The sequence below is a fragment of the Lycium ferocissimum genome, chromosome 3 (assembly GCF_029784015.1).
Source record: "Lycium ferocissimum isolate CSIRO_LF1 chromosome 3, AGI_CSIRO_Lferr_CH_V1, whole genome shotgun sequence".
Lineage (NCBI taxonomy): Eukaryota > Viridiplantae > Streptophyta > Magnoliopsida > Solanales > Solanaceae > Lycium > Lycium ferocissimum.
The window spans coordinates 43,285,233-43,310,087 of NC_081344.1; the positions used below are offsets into that span (position 1 = coordinate 43,285,233).

Sequence of the window (24,855 nt, forward strand, 5' to 3'; positions counted from 1 at the left end):
ATATTTCTTTGATCACTATTCTTGGTCTTCAATTTTTCATTGCCATGGCCCTGTACCCCTCTCTCTTCTTTGTTGTTTTTTTTTTCTCCAAGTTTCTATAAACTTCTAAGGGTGAAGATGAATAAATATGACTAATTAGTCATCTTTATTAACATGTATTAAACTTCCATGTGGCCATGGCCCACACCACATGTGGCCGGCCACATGTCCCTTTAATTTCATGAATTACAAGTTTTCCATAATGCACTTTTTGCCCCAAATTTCCTTAATATTCCATGCCAATAAATCATAAGCAACTTATGCCTTTGAAATAAAATCGTGGTTAAAAGTCTCGACTTCGTATCCCGAAATAGTCTTGTCCCTAACTTATCATGATTAACCCGGATTGTCCCAATATACATAATACGGGATATAACACGATGACTTAAAAATCTTATCGTGTATACATTAAGGCTGTCAATCGCCCTCTTGTAGTCGTGAAGGCCTCGTATCCGACTTGACCGACGTCAGTCCATTCACGACGCAACGTCACGAAATTACCGAGGTGTAACAATCTGCTCATATACCATACACATAGACACACTTAAAAACATGCTACGAACGCACCGGTAGCCTCGAAATTCCCAAAGAGTCAACTTTGGGTCAACTCTTTTTTACTTTAAGCCTATATTTCACAAAAGTTGCCCGAATCCCGGTCTAGACACCTCGAGAAGCGTGCCAACGGTTCCCTCGGATAAAAAATGAGCTAATCACTGCTCGGGAAAGGGAAAAAATATTAAAAAGGCCATAACGGCCAAACGGGTCGTTACATTAACAATACAGGCTAGGTTGACAATTTGATCTTGGATATAGCATGATCACGTTCATTGGGTAGAGCACAGTGTTGATTTTCCCCTTGAGACATTCAGAACCTCTAAGCAGGATACAAAGGGATTTCAGGCAAACAAATAACCAATGGACATGAACCAACCTTGATTGTCAGTGGAGGCCCTTTAATTTTTAAGCATGATCAAACCTTTAGGCCTTTGACACAACAAGATTCACAGAAAAGGAAGAAAAGGGAAGAGGGAAGACAGAGCTCAACTAGAAAATGAAATAAAATCCTTAGACTGTAATGCAGATGTAAAGAACAATATGGTACTCTTATAAGCAAGGCTGTGTGGCAAACAGTTTAGGTTTCTACTTAGGTTCTGAAGGGTAGCCTCCTCAAAAGAATCGATTCAACCCCCCCCCCCCACTAACTAATCAGGCAGATCCCTCCTCATGAGTGTACACAAGGTTCAAGCTAGCCTAGGTGGTGTTATCTTCCCTCTCTTTTACCTAGTCATGTTTTAACACTGAAATAGACTAAACTTGCAAAGTAATGTCACCCTAATAACTAATGGTTCATTATCAGTCTAACCCCCTCTTCCTCTAACAGCTTTGATTTAGTACCTTTCTAAACTTATTCCCATTATGATTCTATCTTTGATTGCTATTCAAAAATTTAACTTAATAATAACTAGTTATTAAGGCTGGGTCCACTCAATATTTCTTAATTTAGAACTTAAATTGTCAACAACAAGCTAGTAATTTTCTTTAGTCAAGCTTAATCCAGAGGTCATAATCAAATAAGAACTTCAAGCACATTAGTTTCCCAACAAAGCATACCTAAGCTGTAAGTCTTGTTTTAACTTGACTTGTTTTTAACATGAGGCATTAAGCTAGACTGATCTATGAACAGAACATAAGGCTTCTTTATTTTAAAAATGAAATACTGCATTCTTAATCAGCTCGTGTCCCGATACCCCCCCCCCCCCCTTTTTTTTTTTTTTTTATATTTACCAAAGACAGTTGTTGTACACTACAGAGTTTAACAAGCCAATAGAAAATAGGAACAAATCACAAAGAGGGTCAAGCTATGGTTCTTGTTCAGCAGTGCAAAGATCAATCATGGAAGACATAACACATTTGCACCAAAAAATTTTAAGCACAAATTTAAGGTGATTCTTACTTAAGCATAGTAGGATAGGAGCAGGGCAATCTCACTTTTAAAAGGAGAACATCATAGATCAGCTAATAATAGTTATAGACATGTTCAAAGTTCAAGACAGAGGTCCTTAGACACAATTAGGAATATGCTTAAGTCATTAATCCCTATTGGAGATTGGTGTTATCACATTAAGATGCAAGTAATCAAATAGTGACCCTCTAAACATGTCATATGGACCTCCTAACACAAAGTAGTCTTACCAAGGAATCATACAATCTAAATTAGTATTCCAACAGCCTTACAATACCCTATGTGTTCCCTAATTAAACTAAGCAAACCCCTTCTTTCAATATATATATATATATATATTAAGAGTGCACTGTTGACCTCTATCAAACCTCAAAACCATTTCAATATGAATCATTTCAAATTTCCAGCAGTCTCACATATTCTTGCAAAGGATTAGCACTAATCTGGACAATTCAACTCAAACAAATAGCAAAATATTAGATTAAGTACATAAAATAAGCAGGATTTCATGTTTAAGAGGAACTCATTCTAAATTCATTTAAACGGTGCTAAGGCAGAAAATCACACTACAAGACCATCAATCAAAAACATTTAACAACACAGACCAATCATTAGCTTATAAATAAAATAGCAAAATAACTAAAAGGGTTGGGGTATTACCCTTTTACAATGCAGCCTTTGGTCAAGAAGGGATTCGAAAGCTCCTTGTGCTTCCACCATCGAACTCAACCACAAGAGAAAGAAAAAATAAATAAAATTTTATAACTGAGGGACTCAAACTCGACAAGGAGAGTTTTTGAGTCTAAAATTATACTTTTGCTTAAATTTCAAGTTCTTGACTTCAAATTCTAGCTTTTTCGATTTTTTAACTTGTTAAAACTTTTTTTCAACCTTGTTCTGTGATGAAGGTTGGGGTTCTATTTATAGAACCCCAAAATTGTGAAGGAACCTCAAAATACCGATGTGGGACTAACATTTTTTCCATTCAATGGCCTCTGTAAACAAGATCTACGGTTGAAATTAGCTAGAATTAAGAATGCATGGCCAGATCTGAGTATTGTTCTACTCGATCTGGCCCATTTGTACTTGACCAATGAAATTCGAATGAATACAACAAAATAGAATCATAAACAAATGCAGGAAATCATATATTAGACTCAAAATTTAAAGAAAAAATTTAAAGTGAAAATGACTTATACCGTGTTTGGAGTGAGGAAGATGAAAACGAGACCAAGCCATTAATTGTATCATGTAACGGGTTGTACGAAGGTTGAAAAAGCCTTGTGCTTTCTGCAACATTGCCATTTTTGGAATGAGAGAGAAAGGAAAATGAGGCGGCGGCTAGGGTTAGGGTGAGGGAAAAGGGAAGGGGATGAGAGAGGGTATCGTGGGGTGGGGGGGTGCTGTTTGGGAAGTGGAAAATGAAAAAGAAAGAGGGGTGTATCCCTCTTATCCGTTAGGCCTTGGGCCGGGTCAGTCCTATTGGGCTGGACTCGGTCCACCGAAATTTAAAAAAAAAAAAAAAAAAAAAAAAAACTTTTCTTGTGTATACACCAAATGTACACACACACACACACACACACACACACACACACACACATATATATATATATATATATATATATATATATATATATATATATGTTTGTGTGTATTTGGTGTATATGCTGGGTATATTTAAATCCTAGCCATTTATAGTTTGAAAAATTAAAGAGAATTTAAATCATGGGGAAAATCGGGTTGTTACGTATTTTTATAATAATAATAATAATAATAATAAAAGAAAAATAATCACTGTTAAGTCATGGATGCTCCTGAAAAGCTGTCATTAATTAATTGGCCCAATGTATTTATATTAATTATGGCCTTTTAATCAAATTTGAAAATTAGGATAAACATACTATTTTAAATTAAATACCAACAGGCTAATTTCTTTTATAAATAAGCTAATTTCTTTAAATGACGGAATAATTAAATTAATTGTGAACAAGGCAAAAAAATCAAAAAGGGTAAATATATATCTAATAAGGGGCTCAGTTTTGCAATAATTATCATTTAATTAATTAACTAGCCTAATCAAATCATTAAAGGGCAATTATGCTTATTTTGTAAAAATCAGGAGTTAAAAGGGCTAAATAATTAGTTACTTAAACTATTTAAATTATCCAAATTTCAGAGGTGAAATAAAAGGGAAAAAAATGTTTGAAAATAATTTTAAATGATTAAACAAGAATTCTTCCTCTTTCTCTCTTTTAAAAATAATTTAACCAAAAATCTTGAACATATTTATTATTCTCTAAATAAAACATGATGCATGAAAATCCTTTTGCTAATTTAAAAGGAAGAAATATTGATCTGGGCACTTTATTAAAATCATTTAAGGCTATTAGAAATGCTCAGCTTATTCACTTATTAGCTGGGGACCCCGAGTGATTAAAATAACTTACGGGGGGTCGAAAATTAGGTGTCAACAATAAGTAATGATGTGTAATGCAATGCACTGACCAAATACCTCAAACCTGTATACACATGCTAATGGTATTGTTTGCCTAATAGTCATGACCTGTAGGGGACCCATGGTTTCCATGTACCACTCACTCCGGAACTGACCTCGGATCACGAGCCCCGTCAGATGTGCCTTTTAAACATATATTGTATGCAAGAATGAGTATTCAAATATAGTTCAAGTCTAGAACCCCGAGATGAAACATCAACTCAAAATAAGCGTGATCAATCAATCAAATCAAATGCCAATGAAAATACAGGTCACAATGCCATAAGCCATATCAGGACTTAGATAAATCTGCTCAACTATGGAATGAATCATACAAACCATCTCAGTCAACATAAAGAGCCTATGTCACCTCTTTCTTCCAAGTATAGCAAGCACACCTCATAAATAAGTCTTCTGTCACCAAAGTGTTCCATTTCCTTTCATAGTTGCCATATCCATCAATCATTTCCGAACCATTTCCATCATGTATGAATGTATGAATGCAGGAATGAGGAATCAGTGCATTGAATGTAAAGGAATATGCTATGAAGATCACAACCACCATAAGTTGTATCAAATCTTGCATAACTTCGTTACTATCAGCAATTCATAATCAAGATCTCATTCGTGCCTTATCACAAGTACACATCCAATTCAAGCATAATAATCTCATTATCTTATCACAATATGAATCACAACGTATTTCTAATTCAACAGTCAATATGGAACATTATCAGCCAATAATATCAAGGTCAGTGAATACAAAGCACCATGCCACAAGTCATAACAAGAATCAGATAAATCACTCAATAACAAAGAAGGATATGTAACCATCTCAATCAACAAGAAGAGTATATATTGACTCCTTCCTTCTCATATCACAGCGAATACACCTCAGGCTCAGTACATAAGGTAATGGCCACAAGTCCACATAATCATAAATCATACCAACCTAGATAATATCCAACCAAACACCATGTCCGAAGACCTAATCATGCTTTCTCCATTCAATTCTATACAATATATACGTTTTACTAATCAAAGTCTAACTAAAGTAAGTCGTAACCTACCTCGAATGCAGAACAAGAGCCACGAACTACTCCACACGAGCCTTCTATTTCCGAAACGCCTCAGAACGATGGTACTTTAGTAAATAACAACAGACCATAATGCTAAGTAAGCAACATACCATCTAATCAAACAAAATCCACAATTGGGACAATAGTGCCCAAAATACCCCTACCCATCCGAATGGGCGAAACCAGAAGTTAAGGGTGAATTTATCCTACCCTCAGTACAAAAAATCATAATCCTCCAATTTAAAGGTTTCTAATCACTTTAGACCCTGCAAATAAGGTTTTAGGCAAAGTCCCCAATTTGAGTGAAACCCTAAGTCTCAATATATAATTTTCACAATGATTACGAAATTCCCATCCCAGAAGGTGATAACCTACACTTCTAGATGATATAAATAGCAGTATAAACCATATTCCATAATTTCCAATAAGGGTTTCATGAATTTAGGGTTCTAGAGTTTTCACCCACCAGTTTAATAACCCGGAAAATCTGGGATTTCTTTAAATTTGCATTTAGAAGTCATAATCGAGTCGAACTACAAGTGGCCTGAATTCTCATGAAACCTGAGATATGTAGGAAACCCAGAAACCAGGGTCCGGCCATATATTTTGAAAACTGCATGAAAATGAGAGGAGATATAAGTTGGGTCAGTCAAAAATCAGGGTTAGTCAAATTTTGTTGCTCAGGGATGGTCCCGCCATTCCCGAACACCGAAGGGGCAGTTGTTGACACCTAATTTTTGACCTCCCATAATTTTCTTTAATTATCCAGAGTCCTTGAAATATTAAACATAGAGAAATGTGTTTTTAGAAGATCAAAATAATTTTCTAAAATTTATTGAGGCTATATTTTTGCCAATTTTGTTTGATAAGATAATTTCTATAATATTATAAATTAATTTAAGTATTTTTACAGTTATTACACTTTGCTAAATTAACCAAGTTGCGAAATTAGCCAAGAAGAGAGGATAATTTTCCATAATTATGCACTTAATTGTCCAAATTGTTAAATTATCAATTTGCAAAGTATTTTACTCTGTTTAATATGGGAATATGTTTAATTAAGTAAATTAGCCATTTTTACCCCTCAATTCTTATTTAGTCAATTTATTAGAATTTCGTCATAATCAATTAAGTTTTAATTGTAATTGATTTTGAAAATTGCCATTTAGCGGCTGCAATTGAAATAATTGGTTATTAGCCAATTATGGCAATAATTTGAATTAGCCAAGTTAATGGCTCAATTTAATTAAATTATTTTGATGAAACTTATTTATTTTTATTATTATTATTTCTTTTAAATTTGACCAACTAGTTTAAATGGAGTCTTATTTTTAAAATATCCAATTAGTGGACATCGTTTTAAATTTGGGCTGTTTGTTACAATCTGCATTTTTTTTGCCCCGCCCATGTATACATGAATATACACGAGTATACATGTATACCCATGTATATCACATATGCGTAAGTTGGGGTTTTTTCTTTATTTCCTTTTCAGTTGGCCAGGCCCAGTGCAAATAGGACTTGACCCGACCCATGTCCGTGTTAAGAGAGGTGATATCCCACAACCCATTCCATTTTTTATCCAAACGCATCCCTATCTCTCCTTTCCCTCTCTTCTCCTCAAAAACCCTAGCCACCTTACGATCCCTCTTCTCTCTTTCCTTGTCATCATAGCCTAAAGTGGCAACAGCTCAGGCTCTCCATACTTTTATAGGTCTGTGTGACCGAGAGTGGCAAAGCATTAAATGCTTCCACCACTTCTCACCTAATCCAACCAAACACGGTATTAAAACTTCCCTTTTCTTTATTTTCTTTTGCTTTCTGAATTCAAACGGTCAAATGCTCTGATTTTCTTTAATGGGTTTTGTTTTAAGTTGTTTGAAATTATGGATTTCAATTGGTTCATGAAGAACCCTCAGATTGACCAACTACTAGTCAAATCTAACCCTTCATTTGCTTGATTAATCGATTCTTAGCCGTTGGATTGGGATTTGAGAAGAAGAATTCTCAAGAAATTGGAAATCCCACATCGGATGAGAATTAGGGTTTGCTTATATTTCGGACTCTATAAATAGGAGCTCAATTTTTAGGGGAAAAAAAAAAGAACACTTGCCCAAAAAATTCGAAATACCTAAGGTTTCTAGCTATTTGCTTAAAACCTTTAATTGTTCAGATTAAGTTTAATTTTTTTTTTTAAAAAAAAAAAAATTAATTGTTGTGGCTGAGTGTTGGGATTTTTGAGGAGTAAAGATTCTTCCAAATCCAAATCTCTTCTAGGTTGTGCATCAGAAAGGTAATTTCCTATCTCTTTTATTTTTTTTGCATTTTTTTGTTAATTATGCTTTGCTAGTTTAGTGTTAATTTATGCTTAATGTAGTTAATGCTATTTGCTAAGCTGATTTTGTCTAGTTTAAATTAAGTAATTAGTTGAATACTAATTTTGTCTAGTTAATGGTGTTTGTTAATTTAGTTACTGGCTATGTTAGTTAAATAAAATTTATGTGCTAATATTTTGATTTATGGTCATCAGGGACTGTTTTTTATTGGTCTAAATTATTATTGTTATGTTGCGTGTTTTAAACCCTTTATGTATGACTTGATCCTGGTTAGTGCTTGTCTTAAATATATGACTTGAGCTTCTTCATGAATTTTGCTGGTTAATTTATGATGACTTGAGGGTTAACATGCTAAAACTTGTTTAAAACAGTAGCTAATCAGTCTAGATATCAAACATTTACCTTGTGATTAGTCTTCATTTGATGTGGATTTTTGGAAAATACTCTGTTTATCTTAACTAAGGTTTAATCCTATCTATGTGATTCTGTATAAAGCTAATATATAAGTTAAGATAAGTAGCAAAATGGTTCACTGATATTAATGTTTGGCTGTAGTTATGTTTCAATATGATTTGGAAAGTTAGCAGTTAAACTTGTTTATAATCTCAATTTTAATCCATGATTTGCTAAATCTATTTACACAGTCTTGTTAGGAGTTTGTTTTAACTTATGAACTGTGTTAGTGTTCTAATTGGAAGAAAATAACTTTAAAAGAATTTTAAACACCCTAAGTGAATAAGTGATGACTTGTTTTGATTCTTATTCTTGTCTAGGACTCTTAATTGCTCCTTTTTGTTTTCTGTGGATTGAAATCTCTCCTTTAACTAGATGTTGAACTAATAATCAGTTTATATATTTCAAACCTGAGCACTGTGGGCCATTTTGTCACTATTGAAAGATGGACATGTGTGGCCTGTTGTTGTGCTAATGGTAAAAACTAACTTAATCTGATGGGATAAACTTACCAGATGTCCTACTGTTTGTCTGAAAATTGATTCACACCTATCATTATAAAACACCTGTTTGAACTTATATTGCTATGGCTCACTGATTCACTAAAGAAATAACTAAAAAGTGTTGTTTGTGTAGCCCGTATCTAGGTATGATAAGTTTGCTTAAGTCTGTTGAGTGAACTATTACTCTTCTTCATCCCTTTTTCTTCTAGATATATATTAACTTGGCTGTGGATTTCCCCATACTTTAGTTGACCCCCTAAAACTGTTATTAGTTGATAATTCATTTGATCCATGCTTTGATGAATGATCTACAAGACCTAATAGCTGTGTTAACTGGTAACATTTAAGTCTGTTTACTAATTAGACATATGTTCATCTTATCTTTTCTTTCGTTGCTTACCTGGAGACTGTTCTCAAGAATACTACTGAGTACTGACCATCTATACTAGACTTCTATGTGTGGTTGTTATACATACAATGCACTGGTTCTGGTGTTTGTTTTATCCAAAATGTAACTGTGGATTATCTTTTCTTGTCTTGACTGTGCAACAGTTTATTAGATTATTATGTTTGGTCCTGTTTGAATCCAATAAGATACTAGTGTTGATGTTAAAATAGTTAACTTGTTAGATGTGTTAGTTAACATATATATATATATATATATATATATATATATATATATATATATATATATATATATATCTTGGGGCTGTTTGTTATTACTACTGAACATGCACTCTTTCTCCTATGTACTATGAGCTTAACACATAAATGGAGAGGCAAAATAGCACTCGGGGATAAAGCTTAAGCCTTCCCTGGTGTCTGCCATGCCTGGGGTTCCTGGAAACCCCTTGGGTCTTGTGCGGCATCAGGAACGAGGGGGTGAAAGCTTTCCTTTTTAGGTTGTTTTAGTATCTCCATAGGTGTGTATATCAATGGTATATTGGCTGATGGTTGTGTATATTTATTTGTGTGGCATTGCTTATATTGTTTTAAAAAAATGATCCTATGGTCCTGTTTTTTCTTTATTTCAATTTTGGGCCTGTTTTCTGTGTTGTTTCAATTTATATGGGCTTTAAAGTTATAAGCCTACAATTATTTGCATTTTTGGGCCTGTTTCTGTCACGACCCAAACCGATGGGCCATGACTAGTGCCCGAACAGGACACCCGTATACGAACCTGCTAAATATAATCAGACCGAAACTGAAACAATATGGCAATCTGTAAAAGCACTTTGTAAACTCATCATGTCATACATCAAAAAGAACCCGTCTCTTGAGAAGCCACAGCTAACCAAAACATAACAAATTATGCAAGACGATAAAATTTGCCACTATACACTGGAATATCCAACACGAACTACATACGCATAGTCGACCAAACCGTATATACACAATCCACATATGTCTATAGACCTTTACGAGTATAACAAGGCCTATGTCAAAGGATCTGTACTAAAATGACTCAAGCTCCGGAACAATGGAGCTCTCCAAGCAGCTGAGTAGCAGTCCTAAGCTAGAGGATCACCAAACTGAGTATCTGTACCTGCGGGCATGAAACGCAGCCCCCAAAGAAAAGGGATCAGTACGGAAAATGTACAGAGTATGTAAAGCATGAAGTATAGTAAGGAAGATCATGACTGAGTAAAAGATGTCAGGAGACAAATATGATAATCAAGGAATACCAAAGCATCTGTACCTTATGAAATGAGTCATGCATATATATATATATATATATATATATATATATATATATAATATACCGTACTTGGCCTAGTATGGGCCTCGGTGAATGAAGTCATATACATATATACTGTACCCGGCCCTCTAGCGAAGGACTCGGTGAAATAATTATATATATACTGTACCCGGCCCTCTAGTGATAAACTCGGTGAAATAATCATATGTATACCGTACCCGTCCCTCTAGTGAGGGACTCGGTTAACAATGCAATAAAACTATGCATGAATACGTACCCGGCCCGGACTCGATGAAATGATGTAATAATGTTATGCACGAATAGAATATCAGGAGCAACCATATACAAGCTAAATCATCATCGGAGACTCAATAGAATAATTAGAATGAACCAACACTCGAGAATCAAAGACAACTATCATGCCAAGTACCACTGAGAACTAGAATTCATTGGAGTCATGTATGTTCGTCGTTCGCCCCCTTTATGTAATTCATGCCAAAAAAAGAAAGAAAGGGTAAATTTACATACCTTGAAGCTTACTTCTCGAACTCACAAATCTACAATCAAGGGAATTCATACTATCATTAGGCTCGTTATCAAATGCTTATCCTCTAGGATCTGCCAAAATTTCGGCAACATCTCCCCTATTTATATCCCTAGCCCGAAATCACATTTACCAACAACCACCACCAACAACAAAAACATCATCACTAACATAAACATACTCCATAAGACAGCTCATATGATATTTATCCAATTTTTCAACCAACTACTCCGTTATACGGCTATCTAATCGCTCTATTACCGTAGTAAACCAAGATGAGCATTAATAGTAAAAGATTCATACCTTTCTCCTAATAATACTATTATATCTTCACTTTCTCCCACCTTGAACTGAGCCAAACGCGTTGTTATACGATTTTGTAATCGCAACTGTACCTGGATCGGAATTCGGGAATTATACTTGATCCGGGCTAAATTTTGATGTTGAGAGGTGTAGGAGGTTTTTTAGAAATTTTAGGGTGTTTTTGGGTGTTTTGGATGAATAGGGTGGGGGGGGGAGGGAGGGGGTAAGTCCCCCTTATATAGAGTTCCAGAATCTGCCCAAACCGACCTAAAATTTGGTCAGCGCGTTCGCGGTGCCTTCTAGCGCGTTCGCGCTGGCTTATTTTTTCTGCCTGCGCGTTCGTTCAGTAAAAAGGTCATAACTTTTGATCCCGATGTTGTGTGAGGGCCCACGACCTACGGTTGGAAAGCTAATTCAATTATCTACAACTTTAATTTTTGGTGTGACTCCAAATTCCAAATGTATCATGGCGTTTTGGCCTCTCAAAGTCAAATCATCCGAAAATGTATCCTTAAATCACCCTTTTGGAGGGCTTATGCCCATATTTGGCTTAAGGGCCCTTCTTAAGACTTGCTCAACTTCCCATGTACTACTCTCATAATTTTTCATATGTCCTTTATAAAATCCCGACATGTGAGCCCCACCTTAGCTTACGGTTACGAGGGCTTTTCATCAAGTAACGTATGAACTAATTTACACCATACGGTCTCTAAATGTCATATATATATATATATATATATATATATATATATATATATATCCTCAAATAATATAATCTTCATCCCCGACCCGAGCCTAAAATTTGCTCGGCGCGTTCGCGCCACCGTAAGGGCGTGTTTGCGCTGAGTTGGCCCTTGGCCTCCTGCGCGTTCGCGCCACTCCCCGGCGTGTTCGCGCAGGTTATTTTCCTGGCCTGCCATCCCAACTTGTAACGTCCATATATCCTTATCCTAATGTCCTATTGAGGAGCGGTTTGTTGTGTTGGAACTGAACTTCATGAACTTCACTCTGGGCTTTTGCATTGTCTCAAAACTTGTCATGTTCCAAAAGATATCCTTCCCAATACTTCTCATACATGATCGTAAGCCCTTATAACCATAAAATAAGCGCATATCACTTCAGATCGCAATTAAAACAACTAACACCTAACGAACCTCAATGTCTAAAACAATGAGGTGTAACAGTTTCTTTGCTGTTTTTAGTCCATGTGGGTGTGTATGTTTAATTGAGTTTCTATTTCATCAAATGGAGTATATTTTAGAATTATATGGCTTATATGTATTTATTACACAAAGTTTTCTTTTAATAAGTCTCGGTTTTAGATGCTTTCTAATCCATATTTCCCTTTTTTCCTTGATTGCATGAAACAGCCTTACTTGGCCGCATCCTTGCATGAAACCTGTTGGGCCAGAGGCCCAACTACCTTGTTTCATCTAGTCCGATGGGGGGAAGAAAGGGAAGCTAAATTATTTGAAGGCCCGACTATGAGTGAAAATAGTCTATTGGTGGGCTTGGGTATGCCCACCAGCCTGAACTTTCTTCCTTTATTTTCCTTCTATAGATGTTTATGTATATATATACTTGCAAAAACTCTTGCAAAAAAATATTGAAATCCTATGCATGTGTAGAAGTTAGGAAATCAATGTTTAGTGTTTTAGGAAGTCGCTAAACCCTTTATTAAAAAACTGGGATAACGATCAATTTTCGGGTGACAAATCAAAACATAGCTTGATTTTAAATTTCTCAAGTTATTTTTAAATGACACGGTTAGTGGTAAAGAATGCAAGAAAAAATGGGATTTTGGTTAAAGTTCAAAGAAGGGGGGAGCAATGCCTAATGGTTCTTCAAAATGGTTAAGTAAATGAAATTTTGGGCTATCATCCGTGATTTTAAAGAGGCAAGCTGTTTGACATTTTCTTGGAGCTAAAACTGTGTTGTAGTAAATTCTTTTGCAAACTCAAGGAACTGTTTCTTAACCTAGGTTAGACGTCCTGAAAGATAAAGATTTTGTACATTTTGAAGCTAGAAATGGGCTTTGAACTTAACAAAAAATCTGATAAAATATAATGACTGATTTGGGCCTGGAAGCCCAAAGCCAAATGGACTGAAAACAAAGGGAAATACACTTGGAATTGAAGTATGACGGACTTTGGGACTTGGAATACAGTTGGACCTTATGAGCTTCAAAGAGATAAAATTTGGACTTAAAGAGACTTTTTTTTTTTTTACATATACCTATATATATGTATAAATATAGGAGAATACTCCATATTTTCTTATAAAAAATAAAAACCCGTAAGAACTAAACTCATCTTATTAGGACTAGAATAGTAGCGACTCTATTTGGGAGAAAGCCCGAGTGTGTCCTAGTCCAGTAATAAAGTGAGTTGAACACTTACATGGATTTTCAAAACCCAAAACCCCCTTTTTTAGGGGGATTTTTTGCCAAATTTTTCCTTGAAGTTATGATATGGATATGAATGATTTTTTTTGTGGAAAATCAAAACATTTGTAAACAAATAAGTACATTAATCACACATTGAAGCTCGTAGGTCAACCGTATTCTACGGATCTTTAATACTAGGGTGCGTAAAACCTTTCCTATGGGATCACCAGAACCCTTACCTCGAACTTTGGTACCGAAGATTTCTCTTTTGCTTGAAAAATCTTTTATCAGGTTTTTCGATTTTTCCTTTAATAAATTAGGTGGCCACTCTAAAACATTAAAATTCAATTAGAGCACCAACAACCTCATAGTAACTTTTATGTCTTACCCGCGTAAAAGCGAACCGTAACGACAGGTATACTAACTAATATCAAATATCTAAACCAATCTCAATAAATGACTAAAGCAAGTAGGAACAGACATGAGGTGGAGGATTGACACTTAGCTTGTTTCCAATTTAATACTAAATAGGTACTTGGCTAATCAAAACACAAATAAAAAACATTATCTAAGCTATATAGTACTTAAGCAGAAAGTTGGGCCTAAAGAACATGATATCCCAAACTGAGACCTTCAACAGTTGAACATGAGAAATATACTAACATCTCTAAACTCATACTAAACAAACATATAGACTTAATAACAAACTAAGCAACTACATTAACATCTAAAACTCAAGCTAAACAAATATATAGACTTAATAATAAACTAAGCAGCTATATTAACATTTAAAACTCAGGCTAAACAAACATATAGACTTAATAATAAACTAAGCAGCTATATTAACATTTAAAACTCAGGTTAAACAAACATATAGACTTAATAATAAACTAAGAAGCTATATTAACATTTAAAACTAACACATAACCATCAAATAAATGCATAAATTACTAAAAATGAATAAAAGGAAGAACCATTACCTTTATTTTGCGCAACCCTTGTCGAGAATGGAATTAGAAGCCTTCCTTGCTCCACCAACTCAAGCTCAGCCACACAAGAACAAAGAAAACAAGTTTCAAATTATTACTAAAGCCGAATAATTAAAGGTCTTAGCTAAAATAGTAGAAACCCTAGGTAATTCGACCCTTTTTTGAGTATATCAGTGTATATCTCCATTCGAGTCTCTTCTAAAATATGAATTGGGGGTTCTTTATATAGAACCCCCAATTTTGAGAAATCCTAGTCCTCAATCGATGTGGGACTAGGCACAAAATGAGGTTGGTTCTCTTTCAATCCATATTCTACGATGAGGATTGAAGTCAAATGAACATGGAGGGTCAGATTTGAGGGGATCCTTTGGTTTCGGATGAACCAATGGGATTTGAGGATTAAAATTTGCCTCAAGACAAAATCCATTAAGGATTTGTACCAGTTTGACCCAGAAATCAACAGAAAAAGCAAAAAGGAAGTACAATACCGTGTTTAGGGTTGAACCTTAGCGGAAATAGGTGAGAAATGGCAGAGCAATAAATGTTCTTGCCATTCTCGGCCATGCAGTAGTCCATACTACGATGTGGGCCCTTACTTTTGTCGTTACTGGTATATATGAAGCGAGGAGAGAGAAACAACTTAGGGGCAGCGCTTAGGGTTTCGGGTGAAACCCTAACCCTTGAAGACAAATGAGACCATGGTCTGTTTGGTCTTTGTTTTTTTGTGAAATAAAGGGGCACTTGGGCTGGGGCTGGTCCTTATGGACTGGGCTCGGCTGAAATAAAAGAAAAGAGGAGGGGGCCCAAGCCGATATGCATGTATACATATGTGTATACATGGGTATACATGTATATTCGTGTATACCCGTGTATACACGTGTATATAAGGAGGGATAAAAAATGCAACTTAAATAGATAGTAAAAATCAAAGCATGTTAATTAGTGCAACACTTTAATTATGGCCTAAATTTAATCAATTAACCTATTGGTTTAAATTAAAGGCACGACCAAATCATGAAAGGGACTTTAATTGCAAAATTTGCCTAAATTGAACTGAACCATGAAATTGGCTATTTTAATTATGGCCATAATTAGCTAATCAATCGGTCATTTCAATTTTTTCCGCAATTAATCACACAATAAGCAATTATAAGTATAACCACAATTAAACAATTAATTAATTAGGATTAATCTAAAAATTGCAAGAAATGCAAATTGATTATGCAGGGATTTAAAATTTTGAGAGGTAAAATGATTATTTATTTAAATAATCAAGTTTTTTTTTTTTAATTAAACGGAGTAAAATACTTATCAATTTGATACTTGATAATTTTAACAAATAATTATTTTGAGTTATTTTCTGATTAAGCTTGACAAATACTTTAACATAAATAGTAAAATATGTAAATTACTTTTAAATGACTTAATATATATTTGAAGTTGTTTTGCCAAATGAAATGGCAAAACATTATTGAAATAATTTTGTAAAAATAATTTTGATTTATAAAAATACATATTTCACTCCGTTTGAGATCCAAGAACCCTTTGTTTTCAGTCCATTTGGCTTTGGGCTTCCATGCCCAAATCAGTCATCATTTTGATTTATAAAAATACATATTTCAACAATAGGAACAACGAATGACAAGTAGACATTAGGCTCCTAAATGTGTAAGCATCTACATGAACTAACAGTTTGTATTTTAGCGATGATTCTTGGTCCTATCGACCCACTAATGCCTATACGTGGTTCTGGTTACTGCCTGAACTAGACGTTCCCCCTCTGCCCTTGGAATTCATCAGTTTATAAGAAGGAAATAAGGGACATTTAATAGGCAATTGGAGGGTTCGTGACATATTACTGACTTACCTCATATGAACAAGGACAACCTACGAGGGAACTTGACTATCGTGACAACATACATTAGAACTTCAACAATAATGAGAATAGATTTATCGCATCCCACAATACTACTCACATGATCTTATTCTTATAAAAAACTTGGAATGGTCATAATGAGATCTTCCATATCGGCTGACCTCCGAGCTTCATTCCGTCCGGCCAGTAACCCATACTTACCCCGCTTCCCCCGGCCCGCATTTTCGGAGACTGTGAGTGAGGCAAACCTTCTGACTGGTCACATGAACTTAACCGATATCACTTAATCGCTGGCTCATGCCTGACCTGTCCCTATTTCCACGTGTCTTCACCTGAATCGGCCACCTGGCAATTCCATATTTTACCCCATACATTATCCTAATTTATTTTCGTTCCCACCCTCTTTCTCTCTCTCCCGTTTGTTCTGAAAGCATTTGCACACTTTACGTTATTTAACAGTTAAAAATTACCCATTCTATCTTCAAAATAACCAGTTTCATCAAAGTTTTTGTAGGAGTTTCCCCATGTAGAATTTACATGTTTATTCATTTTCTTTCTTAAGATCAAGTTTGTTCGCCGATTTTAACTAGTAATCCTCTTTAGAAATCAAAGAAAACGACCCATGATCACAATGCTATGTACAGGATCACGGCTTTTTTTCCTTCTCATTTTCTCTTCCATTCTTTTTCCATGCACCCTTGGAGGGTGTGAGTCTAATTTTCTTTTATCCAAACACCACCATTTCAGGTACTCAACTTCCTTTTTCCCCTCGATCGATGATAGTCAATAAAATTATTGTAACAATACAAAAAGTATATTAGCATGGTCCCTACGTAACAATGATCTGCACAAATCCAGAAATAGGAGTAAACAAAATTTAGGACAAAAAAAAAAAAAGAACTTTCTATGTTTAAAGTATTATTTGTTCATCTTTTTATAATTTTATTATTATTCTATTTGTTGGGATTTTTATGTTTTGGTTTGGGAATGATTAGCTGAATTTTAAAGGGGGGAGAATGAACATAATGTGGTCCACTCTTGGGGTACAAAAAGCATTATTGCTGAAAGTCCGAATGGTCAGCTTTCATCACTTATCTTGGCTGCCAACAGAACAAACAGAAAAGATCCTCTCAATGATTACAACAAATATAGCGGTGGATGGAACATCAGTGAGCCCCATTACTGGGCTGTAAGTACTCAAACTTTTACTTTTGTTTCGAAATTACTACAAGTGAATTTGGTATACATATTGTATTTGAGTTGAGGGAGATTATATATTTGGAATACCACCTTCTGAATGGTATTATCCAACTTTTGAATGTATAGTTAGAACTTATATGAACATGCATAGGGAAAAGATATCTATGATAAAATATTATGCATGCATCTGTATAACTTCCTATTCATTATTTTTGGAACTTATATTTGTGAGAAGGAAGCGTAAAAAACTTGTGTCTCCATTCTTGAATATGCACAGAGGAGAGGAAAGGAAGAACAGTCAGAAAAAAAAAAAAAACATTCTCTGTTCTATAATGGAATAACATGGATTAAGGATACTAATTCTCTTTTCCGTCTATACTTTCCTTTAATCCCTTAATTCAATTTTTATTTTTCTTCTTTTCCTTTGTTGTGATTACTCCGGAGTTAGACATGCATTCTGTGTCTTTGAATTCGAGTTCAAACCAATTGGTTATTGTTTATTTGGATCAGTTACTGCCATTTCATTTTGGGTATTTAACATAGTATGATTGCGAAAAATGTGTTATTATCATACCTTAGTTTTTACTTCATCAGGCACTATGAAAAAGGTCCATGCCATCATTGTCTGAGAGATACTATTGTCAAATGATTCAGTCATGGACTATAAAACATTTTGGACGCCAGAATGTAGATACTTCTACCTGAAATAAGATGTTAAAGTCATACTATCCTACCATTGATAAGAAAAGAATTGCTATTAGAGTGTCATTCTGGTTATAGTTGTTGTTGAAGCTGAAATTCACAATATTTGACGAGCTAGAGAGAAACAATTTTGCCTTTCATCAAAAGAAAAAAGAAATTCTTTTTTGTGGCTTCAAATATTACTTTTTCTTGATCAATCCATGTTGATGATTTAGACCTTACATTTAGGAGTCTGGAGCCAAAAGGGTATAAAAATACACGGTATAAACTAAAAGGGGGCGGCCAAAAATTTATATACCAAAAGGGGTATAACGTGGATCAGCCCACGTTATACCCCAACTTTTTTTTTTTAATTTGTCAGATTCAGCAGACAGAAAAAAAAAAAAAAAAATTGCGTAAAACGTGGAGGGATCCACGTTTTACAAAATATATTTGTATAACGTGGAGGGATCCACGTTTTACAAATATATTTTGTAAAACGTGGATACCTCCACGTTATACAAATATATATTTGTAAAACGTGGATCCCTCCACGTTATACAAATATATAATTGTATAACGTGGATGCCTCCACGTGCATTGTTACTGAATTAAAGGAGAAAGATTAGATTATTTTGGTTTGTTATTGATTGTGAGTGAATTTACTGAGTGTTTTGGTTTTGTATGTAAGGTAGTTTACTGGTTCCAAAAGTTTACAGGAAAACCTGTTGCTACTGGTCTTGTAATGTATTTGACTATTGTTTCAATGAATTTGTTCAGTTTTGAGCTTTTGTTGATTGAGAAAAATAAACAAAAAGACAATCTTTTTAAGGGCTTAATGAGACAGAACTAAATGCCATGGGACATGAGTTCATCCAACCAGAAAAACACCAGTTATACAATTTGCATGTCTATTCTGTCTATCTGGCAATTGGTTAAATACTTAAATCTGCTTGACAAGATCAATAAATTGCTGAAACCGATATGCATTTCATATAATCGCATGAGGTTGATTCTACTGTTCTTCCGGGAGGACCCTATGGTTGTTCTAGGGCATCAAGTTAGTGATCTAGTTGTAATTACCGGTTTCGTGGTGGTTTCCGTGATTGCTGTTTGGTTCACGGGAATTTTAAACAAGTTGATGATTGGTTTAGGGATTGGAGTTTTGGTTTCAGTGATTCATGGAGGTTTGAGGAATCCAGAAGGTTTGTTTGTGGACGAAGATGATACCGTTTCTACTGGCTTGATTTCAAATGGTGAAAGAGGATAGGCAAATTTCACTTACTTGTCAAGATTATTTTGATTTTTTTTTTTTTTTGGTTTGTTTTTTGTTGATTCTGTAAGGTTGACGTTTGACCTGAGAGTTGTGTTCATAAGATACCACGTTATACAAATATATATTTGTATAACGTGGAGGTATCCACGTTTTACAAAATATATTTGTAAAACGTGGATGCCTCCACGTTATACAAATATATATATATATATATTTTTTTTTTTTTTTTTTTTTTTTTTCTGCTTTAATCGACAAATTAAAAAAAAAGTTGAAATAACGTGCTGATCCACGTTATACCCCTTTTTGGTATATAAATTTTTGGCCACCCCCTTTTAGTTTATACCGTGTATTTTTATACCCTTTTGGCTCCGGACTCTTACATTTAGGTTGATGAAACCTACATTATATTTTTATACCCTTTTGGCTCCGGACTCTTACATTTAGGTTGATGAAACCTACATTATAATGTGCAGACATACAATTTGCTTTGCTATGCTAGAAAGGCTTCTTACACAGAGAAAAATTAGGTGAGTTGCAAGTGTTTCAGATATTATTATAATAAAATTTCAAATATTTGGCTGCATTTTAGTTCTAGATATTTCTGATTGTCATGATCTTTCGACAATAAAACAATGTTAAAGTCTTTTAGCAAAAACGATATCCACATAGTTTATCTTGTCTATCTACAGTCTTTTAGGTCTTTTTAGGGAAAATATGTCCATGTCCACAGAGGAATATATATATATATATATATATATATATATATATATATATATATATATATATATATATATTACATACAGCTAAACAACATTTCTGCACGACGATTTTAGTTGCAATATTTCAATTTGTGAATAATTTCTCATGCTATAATTTTTTTTTCTCTGCAGTCTGTGGCATTTACTGCGACTCCATTCTTTATCGCTGCGCTGATTTGGTTTGTGATTTTTGGGCTATGCTTAATGCTCATCTGTCTTTGCTATTGTTGTTGTAGAAGAGAACTGTACGGTTATTCTCGAATAGCCTATGCTCTCTCCATCGTATTCCTCATACTTTTTACCATTGCTGCAATGTAATTATCTCTCTCTTACTCTCTCTCTCCCTTGCATAAATTTACATGCTCATGCTTGTTTACACACAATGAAATCCACTAACATAGACAAATTGGCGCACGCAGGAATCTTTGTAACTGGTGTTGACATTTACTTAAATAAGAAGAATATTACTAATAAATAATGTATTACTATCACATTTTCCACAATGACAGAGCCTTGAACCAGTGGTTTAATTGAATCTTAAGCTAGATGCGCTGTAGGGTTCAACTCTACTTAACCTCATATTTTAATTAAAAACACTCGTTCAAAGGTAAAACAAAAGTTAACGTCAAAGGTTGAGGTTCGAACACCTTGGAGGAAAAGTTATGTGCTTCACCAAAGGACTTGAAGCATTCTTTGTTATGCAAACGGTGTCATTTCGAGATATTCTCTAAACTGTTCATAATTTTAATATATTAATTTAGCAAAATTTTCCACAAAGTTGTATCATCATCCAGCGTGCAGCATCCGCGCACTCACCCTTTACCCATATTCCCATGCAGAGACAAGCATGTAATACATTTACTTAATCTCTATTCTCATACTTTATTCTCAAACTTGTATCTTAATTTGATTAATGTGCAGCATAGAGTGTGTCAGTTTATACATCTGCCAGGGAAAGTTTCATAAGAGTACAATCAACACGTTCGGATATGTGGTGCATCAGGCAGATATCACAGCTGATAATCTCAAGAACGTATCTAGTTATCTAGCAGCTGCCAAACAGATTACAGTGGATCAAGCTTTACTCTCTTCTAATGTTCAAACAGATATAGATGGCATCCAAACCAAGATTAATTCTTCTGCTAGTATCCTCTCTACTAAAACAGAAGATAATAAAGATTATATAGAGCTGTCATAAAATCTGTGTAAGTGAATGGCATTAATTACATATTTTCTTTTGCCTTTCATACCTTTAAAACATATGAAACCTGACTATATCTTTAAAACTTATGAAACTTGGCTCATCGCATCAGTTGGATCTGCCTTATGAATCCTTCTTTCTCCAGGAACTATGAACTGTTATTAGTGTCTTTTAAATCACCTTATTCCATGTATGTTTACATAATATTAGCACCACTCAATTAATTAGGAGTTATTTCTTTAAGCAGTGGCCGAGCTCTTCCTTTGCTTATTTTTCCATTTATTCTTTTGGCACTCTTCTTCTCTACATTCTCAGTTAGCTACCCTTTTTTTGTTAATATGTTGCATCTTTGTTTCTATTTCAACTTGCACAACTGCAAATATATCTTAAAAGCTTAGGGTTCTAAAATGTTTGTAGTAATTTTTTTGGCTCTTATCATTCTATCTACTATTATGCTCTTGTTGACATTTCTTGGATTTGGTATGCTTTCTTGGAGAATTATATTAGCTTTAGTATATCAGTATATTTTAAAATCATAATTTTTCTAACAAATGTGCTATGATCTTTTCTCCTTCCAGTATTTTCAGTATTTGGCATGCAGGCTTTTGTTTACATGTGGGTGAATATGACGCGATCCTATGTGGTTCTTTTTACCTGTATTTCCATTTCTTGTCTATGTACTTCTTTCTCAATTCTCAAAGAATGATCACGTTTTGTTTGTGCAGCTTAGTAGTTGTTGGATGGATTCTTGTCACTGGGACCTTAGTTCTATGTGGGATATTTCTTGTGCTCCACAAGTAAGCTCTCTTATCGCCAAATAATGTTGTCTTAAATCCTTATACAAAAACAATTGGATTGGGGATGATGCCAAATATTAGAACCATTTTGTGGTCGATTTGCATGTCTTTGTTGATGTAATGGGCTTTAAGTCGTGTATCTTCTTTCTTCAAGAAACTTCGGACGTTCATATCATTGATGCTTCGTAGTCTTCTTTAAAATTACTTCTAAATATGTTTATTCTTTTGTTATTATCTATCTGGTTTAATTTGTTCAAATCTAGTTTTTCTCGTATACGCTAAATTATTTTCTGCTCGAACGTCTCAGTGTGACCGCAGACACTTGTGTAGCAATGGATCAGTGGGTCCAAAACCCAACTGCTCATACTGCTTTCGATGATATATTGCCTTGTGTGGACAATGCCACTTCAGAAGAGACCTTAATGAGAAGCAAGGAAGTCACTTTTGAACTGGTAAATGTTGTTAACCAAGTCATCACCAATGTCTCCAACATCAATTTCACGCCAGCCTTTGCTCTCTTGTACTATAATCAATCTGGACCTGTTATGCCAATCCTTTGCAATCCGTTTAACCTTGACTTGACTGAACGAGCTTGTAGTCCTAGTGAAGTGGACTTGAACACTGCTTCAGAGGTACACCTTAAGCGCTCTTTCTTGAAAAACTTGAATCATAAAGATAATGGTCAAAAACACACTTGAACTATCATTTTTTTTTTTTTTTGCAAGTTTCACACCTCAACTATCATTTATTCCCTTTTTATACCTAAACTACCACCATCTATGTATTAAAACACACCTAGTTGGACAGATGGTGATAGTTCAGGTAGGAAAAGGGAATAGTTAATAGTTGTCCTAGATGTGTTTTAATACATATATGGTGATAGTTCCGGTTGGAAAAGGGAACACCTGATAGTTGAAGTGTGACACTCGCAAAAAATAATAGTTCAAGCGTGTGACCATTATCTCTAAAGAATAGTCTATTATCCACATTTGATACAAAGTGTGTAAACTCATTCCTGAATCATGCAGGTGTGGAGTAAATATGTTTGTCAGGTTTTCTCAAATAGCATTTGTGCCACAACAGGCCGTTTAACTCCAGCAATTTACAACCAAATGACCGCAGCTGTGAATGTGAGCTTTGGATTGTATCATTATGGTCCATTCCTTGTTGACTTGGTAGATTGTAATTTCGTAAGACAAACTTTTAGTGACATATATAGCAGATATTGTCCAGGTCTTCAACGTTACAGCAACTGGGTATATATCGGACTTGTCACAGTTGCCGTTGCAGTAGAGAGAGGAGACACCGTGTTTATACCAAAGAGCATTTACCTAAACAGGCTGAAGCATTTCAAGGGGATTAACCTACTTATGACTAGTCTTGCTTCAATTTTGTATGCTAGTTGCGACATGGAAAATATTGTTGTCAACATTGCAATTGGTTTCTGTAAATACGGATGACATTTAGTAAACCCTATGTTATATTGTATGCATAAGTTCACCAACTATATATTTATGTACAGGATCGGAGAAGTAATGGAAAACTTTATATATTATTGAAAGACAATGAGTTTACTACATATTACATTAACTACCTTCCTAAAATTACATGTAAATCAAATATCTAAAGAAGCATATTGTTACACCTCGAAAAAATTCCCATTAACGTACAGTGAATAGGCTGACGAAGGATAAGATGTATATGATGTTTGGTCAAGTAAGAATTAGTCCTTAATGGTCCTAATTAATATTTCAAAGACATTTGAAGTAGGAGACGAAAGTTGGTAAGGAAAGTGAGGTATATGTCATGTGTCGAGCAAGATTTACGAGTATCGAATTGATGATGACTTAATGAAGTTTTGGAGAAGAGTTGTAATGCCCCTTGTATTGTTAATGAAGTGTTAAATAAGTATTAAGAAGGTTCCATAAGGATTTAAGATCAAACAAATAAAGGAATTGAGTTTATGGGAACTTTGGTAAAACTTGGCAAAATTTTCGGATAAAATTTTGGTCCACATTGGTGGGGGCATATCTCCTAGAATATGAGGAGTTTTTGTGTGTTTCTTTTTTCCAAATTGAAGTTCATCGAGTCTAGTTTCCAACGCAACAAACCGCTCATCAATGTGAGGTCTGAGTAAAAAGTTATGGCCATTCTACGACAGACTGTCTGAGCAGAGAAATCCTACGGACCATTTGACGCCCCGTAGGACTTTTGACGGTCCGTAGGAAATCCTACGGTCCGTAAAATGGACCCAGCCCAGCGTCAAATGGTCACAGTG

General features: G+C 34.7%; 1 protein-coding gene and 1 pseudogene across 1 annotated transcript; both read left to right on the forward strand.

Annotated features, from left to right (window-relative positions):
• Positions 1-24,037, forward strand: part of LOC132048884 (uncharacterized) — an 85,966-nt pseudogene extending 61,929 nt beyond the window's left edge.
• LOC132051123 (PRA1 family protein G2-like) lies at positions 19,147-19,921 on the forward strand. Its single transcript, XM_059442400.1, has one exon. The coding sequence runs from the start codon at positions 19,399-19,401 to the stop codon at positions 19,813-19,815; it is 417 nt and encodes a 138-aa protein (XP_059298383.1). The 5' UTR covers positions 19,147-19,398; the 3' UTR covers positions 19,816-19,921.
• Positions 24,038-24,855: the final 818 nt, after the last annotated feature.

Bases quoted from the DNA above. Each gene is read 5' to 3' on its own strand.
- LOC132051123 (XM_059442400.1), top strand. From the start codon at position 19,399: ATGCCATGGGACATGAGTTCATCCAACCAGAAAAACACCAGTTATACA.